The sequence below is a fragment of the Rhinoraja longicauda genome, chromosome 22, assembly GCF_053455715.1.
Source record: "Rhinoraja longicauda isolate Sanriku21f chromosome 22, sRhiLon1.1, whole genome shotgun sequence".
Taxonomy (NCBI): Eukaryota; Metazoa; Chordata; class Chondrichthyes; order Rajiformes; family Arhynchobatidae; genus Rhinoraja; species Rhinoraja longicauda.
In genome coordinates, this window is record NC_135974.1 from 13,471,556 (window position 1) to 13,484,230 (window position 12,675).

Genomic DNA, 12,675 nt, shown 5'->3' on the forward strand with positions numbered 1-12,675 from the left:
ACATCGTTATGAAGTTTGGGGCTCGGTGGGTTTTCATGCTGTATGTCTAAACTAAACCAAAGTAAATGAAGACGGAAACCGTTGGATTTACCCTGCATGTCAATCAGCATCTGTGATGAGAGAAATTACATTAATGTCCACAATTAAAGTCACTTTCACTTACCTGTGAAATTTGATGCTTCATTTTACTTTTCATGAGATGGTTATGGCAGTTTTAAAAATTAAAATCTTAATTTTTATATTTACATCGAGTCATACAGAATAAAACAGGCCCTTCGGCCCAATGTGCCCATGCCAACCAAGATGCCTCATCTATACTAGTCCCACCCGCCTCTTCGGCCCATATCACTCTAAACCTGTCCTATCCATGTAATAGTACCTGCTTCAATTGGCAGCTCATTCCATACACCCACCACCCTTTGTGTAAAAGAAGCTGCCCATCAGGCCCCTATTAAATCTTTCCTCTCTCACTTTAAGCCTATATCCTCTGATTCTTGATTCCTCAACTCTGGCCAAAAAAACTCTGTGCACTCACCCTATCTATGCCCCTCATGATCTTATACGCCCCTATAAGATCACCCCTCTCATCCTCCTGTGTTCCAAGGAACAAAGTCTTAGACTGCCCAACCTCTGCCAATAGTTCAGGTCAGGTCCTGGCAACATCCTCATAAATCCTGGCAATATCCTTGTAAAGTACAGTGTGACTGATGACAATTACATTTCTTCATTTCAAATGTTGACTGATATTAATTTCACCAAAATCTTTACCAACCACCTCTAAAAACGTCCAGAATTAATATTTCAGCTCAATGAGCTTTCATCCAAACCACTCTTAGCTTTAATCCACATCAACTAGACTCAACCCAAATTGTTTCCTTCTTGTTTTAAAGGACTTATAGAGATACAGCACGGAAACATGACCTTCAGCTCACCGAGTCGGCGCTGTCCAGTGACACCCGCACACTAGCACTATCCTACACGCAAGGGCCAACTCCGCCGCTGCACCAACTCCGCCGCTGCACCAACTCCGCCGCTGCACCAACTCCGCCGCTGCACCAACTCCGCCGCTGCACCAACTCCGCTGCTGCACCAACTCTACCGCTGCACCAACTCCACCGCTGCACCAACTCCACCGCTGCACCAACTCTACCGCTGCACCAGCTCCACCGCTGCACCCGCTGCACCAACTCCACCGCTGCACCAACTCCACCGCTGCACCAGCTGCACCAACTCCACCGCTGCACCAACTCCACCGCTGCACCAACTCTACCGCTGCACCAACTCCACCGCTGCACCAACTGCACCAACTCCACCGCTGCACCAACTCCACCGCTGCACCAACTCCACTGCTGCACCAACTCCACCGCTGCACCAACTCCACCTATGCACCAACTCCACCAATGCACCAACTCCGCCGCTGCACCAACTCCACCGCTGCACCAACTCCACCGCTGCACCAACTGCACCAACTCTACCGCTGCACCAGCTCCACCGCTGCACCCGCTGCACCAACTCCACCGCTGCACCAACTCCACCGCTGCACCAACTCCACCGCTGCACCAACTCCACCGCTGCACCAACTCCACCGCTGCACCAACTGCACCAACTCTACCGCTGCACCAGCTCCACCGCTGCACCAACTCCACCGCTGCACCAGCTGCACCAACTCCACCGCTGCACCAACTCCACCGCTGCACCAACTCCACCGCTGCACCAACTCTACCGCTGCACCAACTCCACCGCTGCACCAACTGCACCAACTCCACCGCTGCACCAACTGCACCAACTCCACCGCTGCACCAACTGCACCAACTCCACCGCTGCACCAACTGCACCAACTCCACCGCTGCACCAACTCCACTGCTGCACCAACTCCACCGCTGCACCAACTCCACCTATGCACCAACTCCACCAACTCCACCAACTCCACCTATGCACCAACTCCGCCGCTGCACCAACTCCGCCGCTGCACCAACTCCGCCGCTGCACCAACTCCGCCGCTGCACCAACTCCGCCGCTGCACCAACTCCGCCGCTGCACCAAATCCCCCGCTGCACCAACTCCGCCGCTGCACCAACTCCGCCGCTGCACCAACTCCGCCGCTGCACCAACTCCGCCGCTGCACCAACTCCGCCGCTGCACCAACTCCGCCGCTGCACCAACTCCGCCGCTGCACCAACTCCGCCGCTGTACCAACTCCATCGCTGCACCAACTACACCGCTGCACCAACTCTACCGCTGTACCACTCTGCCGTATTCCTAAAAACTTTAAAAATCTTATCAAACATCTTAAAGAAAATGAAGGGGTTATTTAATTGAACAAAAACACACTTGCTTGCAACGAGTCGAGTAGTCCGTTTAACCTTGCCATCATTCCAGTGAATCTGTACAGCAGCTGATTGTACACTAAGTCTCATTCTCTTTCTCAGTTAAAGCAGATAACATAAGAACAATCCGGCAATGACTAATAGCATGGTTAAAATATTGACTGGTGTACTCCCGCTCTAACAGGTGGTACACACTTAGTTTCCTGTTGAAAGGAAGATAAATAAATCTAACTTGGCCATGAATGGTGTTTAGTGACAGGATTACAGGTCTGAACAAAATGACACCAAGTGCTGGAGTAACTCAGCGGGTCAGGCAGCATCTCTGGAGAACATAGATAGGTGACGTTTTGGGTCGGCACCCTCCTTCAGAAGAGTATTAGGACAGGACAAAGCCTTGCGAGCGATGGGTGGATGCAGGGGAGAATGGCGGAGGGGTTGATAGGCAGATGTTTGGACAAAGGCCAGAGTTGAAAGAAAATGTGTGCGATAAGGTTAGAAGAGGTGTGAATTATGGAGCCAGAAGAAGGAATGTAGGTGGAAGGGGAGGGAAAGGGGAGAAATGGGTGCACAGGGGGAACAAGTAAACAGGTAGATATGTGTAGGAAGGAACTGCAGATGCTGGTTTACACTGAAGATAGACACAAATCGCTGGAGTAACTCAGCGGGACAGGCAGCATCTCTGGATAGAAGGAATGGGTGACGTTTCTTCAGAAGGGTCTCGACCCAAAACGTCACCTATTCCATCTATCCAGACATGCTGCCTGTCCCGCTGATTTGCTCCAGCATTTTGTTGTCTACAAACAAACAAAGAGACAGACAAGAGCGGTTGTTTGTAGGTTAGCTACATAGAATTGGAGAATGCAATGTTCGTACCGTTAGGTTTGTAAGCTACCCAAGCAAATGTCACTTTCATTTACGTCTCTTCCATTCCTTGTTTCTCTCTTCATGAGATGACCACGCCAGTTTTAAAAATTAAAATCCTGTCTTTTGTATTTACAATGTGATACAGACTATGTTTCCTTATTTCAAATGCTGGCTGATACTAGTGGCACGTCCAACCCTACCAACCACTCTCAAATACTTCCAGAATTAATGACTGCCTTTTTTTGGAGTACTGCTGATTCTTTTTCGTGGTTTTCCCAAGACAACCTCTTCAGCGCATCTCTCTCTGCAGGACTTGTGAAATTAGCCACAGTGCAAGCCATCTGCTTTAGATTCTAATTTAGTTTGAATTACCAGAAGAGCTATTTATAACAGTGGCAATTATTCTTCCCTAACACATGAGGTGGAAAGGAAAGGGAATGAGCAGAAAAGGCTTTAATAAGGTCATATATGGCAGAAGATTGTAGAAGCCAACAGAAAAAGCCTAGTATCGCTTTACAGGGGTGATTAAAGAGTAATCCCGGAGCCTTTAGAAGCTTTAGAAAGGAGATGAGGAGGAATTTTAGTCAGAAGGCGGTGAATCTGTGGAATTCTTTGCTGCAGAAAGCTGTGGAGGCCAAGTCAATGGATATTTTTAAGGCAGAGATAGATTCTTCATTCGTACAGGCATCAGGGGGTATGGGGAAAAGGCAGGGGAATGGGGTTCGGAGGGAGAGATAGATCAGCCATGATTGAATGGCGTAGTAGACTTGTTGGGCCAAATTGCCTAATTCTGCTCTTATCACATATGACCTTATGACCTTCTTATGCTCAGAAATCATACTCTTTGAGCCAGCAAATGATGGTTAATTATTCCTGATACTCACTTATCCCAATTTGATATTCCGGATACGATTCAACCACCGATATGTTTAATCTTCTAACGCTACAGAATCCAAACATCTTAAAATAGAAAATATTAAAAGTATAAGAGCAGAATTAGGCTATTCAACCTATTGAGTCTACTCCGCCGTTCAATCTTGGCTGGTCTATTTTTCCCTCTCATCAGTTCATAAGTCGTAAGAGCAGAATTAGGCCATTCGGCCCATCAAGGTTACTCAGCCATTCAATCACGGCTGATCTATCTTCAACCCCATTCCCCTGCCTTCTTCCCGTAACCCTTGACACCGTTATGAATCAAAAATCTATCAATCTCTGCCTTAAAAATACCCAATGACCTGGCCTCCACAACCATCTGTGGCAATGAACTCCACAGATTCACCACCCGCTGACTAAAGAAATTCCTCCTCACCTCCTTTCTAAAGGCACATCCTTTTATTCTGAGGCTGTGCCCTCTGGTCCTAGACTCCACACTAGTGGAAACATCCTCTCCACATCCACTCTATCCAAGCCTTTCACTATTTGGTAAGTTTCAATGAGGTCCTCCCCTCACCCTTCTAAACTCCAGCGAGTACAGGCTGGCCCAGTGCCGTCAAACGCTCAGCATACATTAACCCAACCATCCCTGCGATCATTTTTGTAAACCTGATCTGAATCCTCTCCAACACCAGCACATCCTCCCTCAGATAATGGGGCCCAAAACTGCTCAGAATACTCCAAATGCGGTCGGAGAAGTGCCATGATAAAGCCTCAGCATTACAACCCTGTTATTATATTCTAGTCCTCTCGAAATAAATGCTAACATTGCATTTGCCTTTCTTACTACCGATTTAACTAGCAAATTAACCTTTTGGGAATCCTGCACCAGCACTCTCAAGTCCCTCTGCACCTCCAATTTCTGAATCCAATTTCTCAACCCCATTCTCTTGCCTTAAATTGTTCAAATGGGGCTTGATGGTGTGTGTGTGTGTGTGTGTGTGTGTGTGTGCATGCACACTGGCCACCCCTGTTATTTACAGCAGATCTGATATACTGACCAATCCTGAAAACCCAATTTTGGAACCATATTTAGGAGGAAACATTGTGTTAATTTACCAGAGGTATCTGTTCTCCAACATTTAAATGATATGGGGAAAGACATAAACCACAGCTTTATATTCATAGTGCTAAGAGCTGATTTAACTGAGATTTCCAGGAAAACATAGTGAGAAACAGTTTGCAATGATTAATCAGTGGAATAAGCAATTATCTAAAACTTGTGGCAGGCTGTCAGGAACAATTGGTACTCACATCATTGTGTAGAGGATTGTACAAGTTTAGAATTCTCATTTATAATCACCAATTGACATTAGTCCCAATTATAAATCTGAGGTTTTCGTTAACCCCGATTAAGGAATAAGGATGTGGAATTCGGTCACAGGTGAGTCACAACCTCCCTGAGAGCAGAAGCAGGTTTGAAGTCCTGAGGACAATGGTCTCCATGTTCTATTTAACAACTTAGCTGCAATTTAAGTTTTGCAAGAGGTAGAAATAGATCTGGATAGAACACAAAGTGCTGGAGTAATTCAGCGGATCAGACAGCATCTCTGCAGGACGTGATGGCAACGTTTTGGGTCGGGACCCTTCCTCCAGCTGCTTGTCGTAGGGGGAGAAAGCTGGAAAAGTGTTGGGGGTGGGACAAAGACCTCCAGTCAGACTTCAATCGGACTTTACTGGACTTTTCTTGCACTAAACGTTGTTCCCTTTATCCTGTATCTGCACACTGTGGGCGGCTCGATTATAATCATGCTGACTGAATAGCACGCAACAGAAAGCTTTTCACTGTATCTCAGTACACGTGGCAATAATAAACTAAAGTAACTAAAGGATCATTCTGGTTCTTGGACTCTGGAGCAGTGTTGGTCCCAGCAATGGAAAGCAACCTAATGGACGACACAGTGGGCAGCGCAGGGGCGCAGCGGGAGAGTTACAGCCTCACAGCGCCAGAGACCCGGGTCCGATCCTGACTAGGGCGCCGTTGTACGGAGTTTGCACGTTCTCCCCGTGGCCGTGAGGGTTTTCTCCCACACTCCAACGACGCACAGGTTTGTAGGTTAATTAGCTTCGGCAAAATAGGAAATTGTCCCCAGTGTGTGTAGGACAGTGCTAGTGTACGGGGTGATTGCTGGTCGGCGTGGACTCGGTGGGCCAAAGGGGCTGTTTCCGTGCTGTATCCCTAAAGTCTGAAGTAAAAGAAATGTAAACATCTGCACAAGGTCTTAACTTGATGGATTTATTTGCCGTATTAAAAACAAAATGATAGGAGGCAACATGTACAGCCAGGAATGGTGATAACACACAAAGACCAAGGTACAAGCATATCCACTCAGCTCAGTTGTTGGAAGCATTATTCTTCACAGAAGAAGCTGAAGATTACACAATGAACAAGAAAATGTGCATTTACTGTGGCTGCAAATACGCATGGACTGCCCTGGATGCCCTGACTTTAGTGGCCGTCTTATTTATTTCTGAAGAGATACTATTTGTGAAAGTTGCTTCTCACTTTTATCTACAGTGTTCTCGGGTCCACAGGCTGGCAATGGGAGGAGTGTGATACTCGACTATGTACAAGGTATACAGTTGGATAGGTTTGTCTAAAGCTATTGATCCTACTAATGAGACACGTTAGCATCTTGGAAGCATAACTGACTAAGTTCAAATCCATGCCCTCGATTTATTAATACATATCTCGCTTTGCTGATTGTAGCAGATCTTGGCGTTCAGATTTAGAACTAACGCACAGATGAAGCAGTGCTAATACAGCCTTCTCCAAGTTTTCAGGCCGAATAAAATCAAACTGGACTAACCAGTGAATAAAGCTTACGTAGAACTGAACTCCTGGCTTTCCAAAGCTGTGCTGCCAGTGATCTGGCCCTGTGGTTTAGGCATTCCAGTGTGATCTTGGCTTTCTAAGTTTACCCAATAAATAAACTGATGACATGGGCGGCATCAAAGTTCATTCACAGATGGGGGAAAAGAATACAATCTGGCTTTGCGTGTAGCTTGTCTCTTGCAGGCGTGAGTGGAACTGCAGACCAAAACATCAGGTAATCCGAGATTTCTTTGACATCTGAGAAATGGACTGGAAGCAGAAAAAAAAAACACACACACAAAAGAAACAAAATTAGATGCACGGATATAGACATGAAAAAAGCTGGAGTAACTCAGCGGCTCAGGCAGCACCTCTGGGGAAAAGGAATAAGTGGCGTTTCAGGTCAAGACCATTCTTCAGACTGAGAGTTAGGGGAGAGGGAATCTCTTGATGGCTCAAGAAATGAGGAGCCTAAAATGGTCCATTGTTGGCTGTGGAAGAGGTGATAATGAAACGATATTAACAGTAAAACTAGCAAGATGCGGAGGGTGGGGGAGGGACGTAAAGTGGGGGAATGAAAGGGCTACTTGACATTACAGAAATCAATATTCATACTGCTGGGCTGTAAGCTGCCCAATGGAAATACGAGGTGCTGTTCCTCAAAGCATCAGAAGCATGGAGATTTACTTCCTGAGGAGTATCTCCGTTTGCTAGTTTTGATCCACTGCTGAATATAGTGGCTCCTTCAATTTAGTGGAACAACAGAGCAAAACCAGCAACAAAAAAAGCCACCGTTCCCTCCGCAAAGAACGTAAAAGGTGAATTGGAGTTACAAGAGAATGCAGATGCAGGAATCCTGAGCAAAAATCAAAGTGCTGGAGGAACTCAGCGGGTGAGGAGTGCAATCTTTTGGGTTGGGATCCTTCTTCAGACTAAAGGATTAATTTGTTTGGGAAGGAACTGCCGATGCTGGTTTATGCCGAAGATAGACACAAAATGCCGGAGTGACTTAGTGGATCAGGCAGCATCTCTGGAGAAAAGGAATAGGTGACGTTTCGGGTCGGAACCCTTCTGCAGTTCCTTCCTACACAATTAATTTGTTTAGTTTAGAGATACAGCATGGACACAGGCCCTTCGGCCCACCAAGTCCATGCCGACCAACAATCACCCATGCACTAGTTCTATCCTAGGACAATTTGCAGAAGCCAATGAACTCACAAAGCTACACGTCCTCGAAAGGTGGGAGGGAGAGCGGAGCACCCAGAGAGAACACACGTGGTCACAGGGAGAATGTACAAACTTCGTACAGACAGCACCCGTAGTCAGGATGGAACCGGGGTCCCTGGCACTGTAGGGCAGCAATGCTACCTCTGCACCACTGTGCCGCCCCATCTGGCTCCTCATTTCCCATATGTGGGCTACTGTTGAGGTCGAACTGGGGACTGAACAGCAGCAGTAAAGACATCTCCAAATTAAGTGAAGAACTTTGAAACACATGGGCTTTATCTTCTTTCAACAGGAGGGGAAAAGCCAAACTCAACTGGCAAAAATGGAAAATAAATTTTGTATTTTAGAATGGTAGACTTGATTTGAAATGTTTTTATTATTGTTTCTCATTATTTCTGTATGTAACTTCTAAATGCTGCATATATTTGTCATTTAGGCGGTTATATGGTGAGAGGGACAAAGTTTAAAGGAGATGTGAGGGGCAACGTTTTTTTTAACAGAGTGCCTGGAATGTGCTGCCAGGGTTGATGTGCTGGGGCAGATATGATAGGAGCAGTGAAGAGGCTTTTGGATAGGCACTTGAATATGCAGGGTATGGACTGTGCACAGAGAGAGATCAGAGACGGTCTCAGCATCATGTTCGGCACAGACATTGTGGGCTGAAGGGCCTGTTCTTGTGCTGTACTATATTCCATGTTCTATACGAGCCATCCCAAATTGACAGAAGACGGGTCCCAACCTGAAAGGTCACCTACCATTTCCTCCACAGTTGCTGCCTGACCCGCTGAGTTACTCCAGCATTTTGTGTCTTTATTTGTTGCTGAAGCAACTGCAGATGTTGGTTTACAAAAGAAGACACTAAGTGCTGGAGTAACTCAGACGGTCAGGCAGCATCCCCGGGGAATATGGACAGGTGACGTTTCAGGTCGGGACCTGAAATGTCCCCTGTCCATGTTCTCCAGTGATGCTGCCTGACCCCCCGAGTTACTCCAGCACTTTGTGTCTATATTTGCGTCTGAAGGAACGGTTTGCTGGCCATTTCAAAGAGCAGCCATATTGGCATGAGCCAGACCAGGTAACCTTGCCAGTTTTTGTTCTCGGAGGATAATAATGGACACGAAAGGTTTTAACAGCAGTCTGATAATACGAGGGTCATCATTAATGATCCAGGTTTTCCAATTCAAGATTTACTTCCTCACTTCACTTAAATTCCCAGCATTCATAGAAACGTTGCCTATCCATGTTCCTCAAAGATACTGCCTGACCCACTGAGTTACTGCAGCACTTTGTGTCTTGTTTTGTAAAGCAGCATCTGTGGTCCTTTAGTCTCCATTATCTATGCTAGTTGGCAACTAAGCTTCCTCAATTGTAATAAGTTTTGAATTTGCTGTCTAAAGTAACCATTCTTTTTTTCTAGTTCAGTTTAGAGATACAGCGCCCACCAAGTCCGCGCCGACCGACCGACCACCCACCACCTGTGCACTAGCACTATCGTACACACTAGGGAGAATTTACAATTTTACCGAAGCCAATTAACCTACAAATCTGCACGTCTTTTGAGTGTGGGAGGAAACTGGAACACCCGGAGAAAACCCACGAGGTCACAGGGAGAACGTACAAATTCTGTACAGACAGCACCCGCAGTCAGGATCAAACCAGGGGTCTCCGGCGCTGTAAGGTCGTAGTTCTACCGCTGCGCCACCATGCTGCCTAAGATTCTGGATACCCAACACACACCACAGAAAAAAATCCAGACTGTCATTCTAATGCAGTACTGTGGGAATGAATGCTGGTGCTGTGGACATCATCCATCAAATGAGATATTAAACTGTAATTGGCACAGCTGGTAGAGCTGCTGTCTCGTGGCGCTAGAGAAACGGATTTGATCTTGACCTTGGGTACTGTCTGTGTGCAGTTTGCACCTTCTCCCTGTGCCACTACTTTTACAACCCATTTGTCAGTGCTCGGTAATAAACAGAAGGGGTGATAGGCAATGCTTACGGTTTTCTGCTGGTAGAAGTGTGGGGCAAGCTCTATCAACCATGAAGACTCGATTGCAGTCACATCCCTCATAAAGTACTTGGAAGTCTGGATGATCTCATTGTACACAACCCTGAAGTCGTGGAGGCAGATGGAACGCAATAATAAGGACTTTACAGCTAACAATTTTTATTACATAAGATACTGAGAAAGAAAATGCTGTTGGTTTGTTCATGGGTATCCACTCACCACTGTGGCTCCTTCTCCCCATACAGCACGGATGTCGGGTGAATGTGGAGCTCGTAATCATCTCGAATGGTCCTTTAAAAAAAAAAATTTTTGAGTTCATCTTATTTTTGTGAGCATGATGCCAAGATAAATTAATCTCCTTTAGATTTAGATTTAGAGATACAGCGCAGAAACAGGCCCTTCGGCCAACCGGGTCTGCGCCGCCCAGCGAACCCCGCACATTAACACTATCCTACACCCACTAGGGACAATTTTTACATTTGCCCAGCTAATTAACCTACAAACCTGTACGTCTTTGGAGTGTGGGAGGAAACTGAAGATCTTGGAGAAAACCCATGCAGGTCACGGGGAGAACGTACAAACTCCGTACAGTACAGCACCCGTAGTCAGGATCGAACCCGAGTCTCCGGCGCTGCATTCGCTGTAAGGCAGCAACTCTACCGCTGCGCCACCGTGCCTGCCCATGTTTTTCCCATGTGCTCATGCCTGCACATAGAGTCATACAGCGTGGAAACAGGCCCTTCAGCCCAACTTGCCCACGCCAACCAACATGTCCCATCTACACTAGACTACATGATCCATTATCTCTCCATTCCCTGTATATCCATGCGCCTATCTAAAAGTCTCTTAAATGTCACTATTGTATCTGCTTCCACCGTAACCACTGGCAGCATGTTCCACGCACCCACCACCCTCTGTATAAAAGGTTTGCTGCACATATCTCCTCTAAGCTTTGTTCCTCTCACCTTAAAGCTATATCCTTTAGTCCTTAACATTTCCACCGTGGGGAAAAAAGTTTTGACTGTCTATCTTATCTTTGCCTCTCATGATTTATACACTTCTATCAGGTGTCTTGTCCCCTTAGCTTCCAGCATAAGGCAGCAACTCTACCGATGGACCACCGGTAGCGTTTTACACAAAAGGTGTACACGGAACGAGCTGCCAGAGGGAACAGTTGAGGCTGGCTCAATAACAACATTTAAAAATCATGTGGACAGAAACATGGATAGGAAAGGTTTAGGCCAAATACGAGTCCATATGCTTCTAAACCTTTCCTATCCATGTATCTGTCCAAATACGGGTAAATAGGACTGGCTTGGATGGGGCATGCACAACTTAGGCTGAAGGGCGTGTTTGTGTGCAGTGTAACTCTATGACTCTACGATGTTGTGAGTACAGACACACACAATACAGGCAGCACAGTGCATATTATATTACAACACTTTACATACAAAGAGGCTTACAAAAAAACACACAGAAAAGAATCAAGAATTGTCATTACCTGTAGAATCCACTGTAATGAAACTTTGCTGCATTCGCAAAGAACCCCAAAACAATACATCGGAGGATGGGGTCTGGGTCACCTGGGGAAGAAATCATCGCAGGTCATCTTTCTATACTAATGGTCATGCAACAGTGGACACAGTTCAAGTGCCAACGTTAAGCTGATGGTGTGGAGAGGGATTGGGCTGGGAAGGGACCGGAGCTGGTGGATGGCATACAGCTGGGGGGGATTATACACCCGGTCTGGTGCAGTGGACTGTTGGGACTGAGATCAATGGTATCGGCTGGGTTAGAGTCAGGTCCAAAGCAGAGTTACACAAGTGAACAGTAGCAGAAGTAGGCCACAGAGCCCCGCCATTCAATGCGATGACGTTCAGAAGACATCGGAGCAGAATTAGGTTAATCAGCCCATCGAGTCTGCTCGGCCATTCGATCATGGCTGATCTGTTTTCCCCTCAAAACCCCATTCTCCTGCCTTCTCTCTGTAACCTTTGATAACCGTACTCATCAAGAATCTATCAATCTCTGCTTTAACAATAACCAATGACTTGGCTTTCACTGCCGTCTGTCTTGGGCAGATCACAACTGAGCTGTCCAAGATGCCATCTGTAATGCTATGACTCTGAAACACTACATGAATCGGTTTGGTTATTTTCCTCTTTGCACTACATGTTGTATTTGGATGTGGCTTGATTGTACTTACAGATTTGACTTGATAACACACACAATATGTGGCGATTATAAACCAATACCACCACCATCTCCAATTCTGTGCCTTTCCAAGGCCAAAGATTCGTAGACCTTTCAAAAATTCATTTACTGTTTCTTTAAATACTGCTCTCCTGCCCTCCCAGTTTAGGTTTATTATTGTCACGTGTCTTGAGCTACAATGAAAAGCTACTATACTATTCTGTGCAGCACATCCATACAATCAAGTCAAACCCAAGTACAATAGATGGAGCAACGGGGAACATACAGAGTGGAGAATATAACTCT

At 46.3% G+C, this 12,675-nt stretch overlaps 1 protein-coding gene across 1 annotated transcript in view; it reads right to left on the reverse strand.

Annotated features, from left to right (window-relative positions):
- Window positions 1–6,346: 6,346 nt before the first annotated feature.
- The window catches only part of dhx35 (DEAH-box helicase 35), a 74,153-nt gene continuing 67,824 nt past the window's right edge, over window positions 6,347–12,675 (reverse strand). Inside the window, exons 19-22 of the mRNA XM_078418755.1 lie at window positions 11,678–11,759; window positions 10,396–10,467; window positions 10,168–10,279; window positions 6,347–7,209 (exon numbers count right to left, since the gene is read on the reverse strand). Of these exons, the coding sequence (XP_078274881.1) occupies window positions 7,171–7,209; window positions 10,168–10,279; window positions 10,396–10,467; window positions 11,678–11,759 (305 nt within the window). The 3' untranslated portion in view covers window positions 6,347–7,170. The remainder of the gene's footprint in view (window positions 7,210–10,167; window positions 10,280–10,395; window positions 10,468–11,677; window positions 11,760–12,675) is intronic.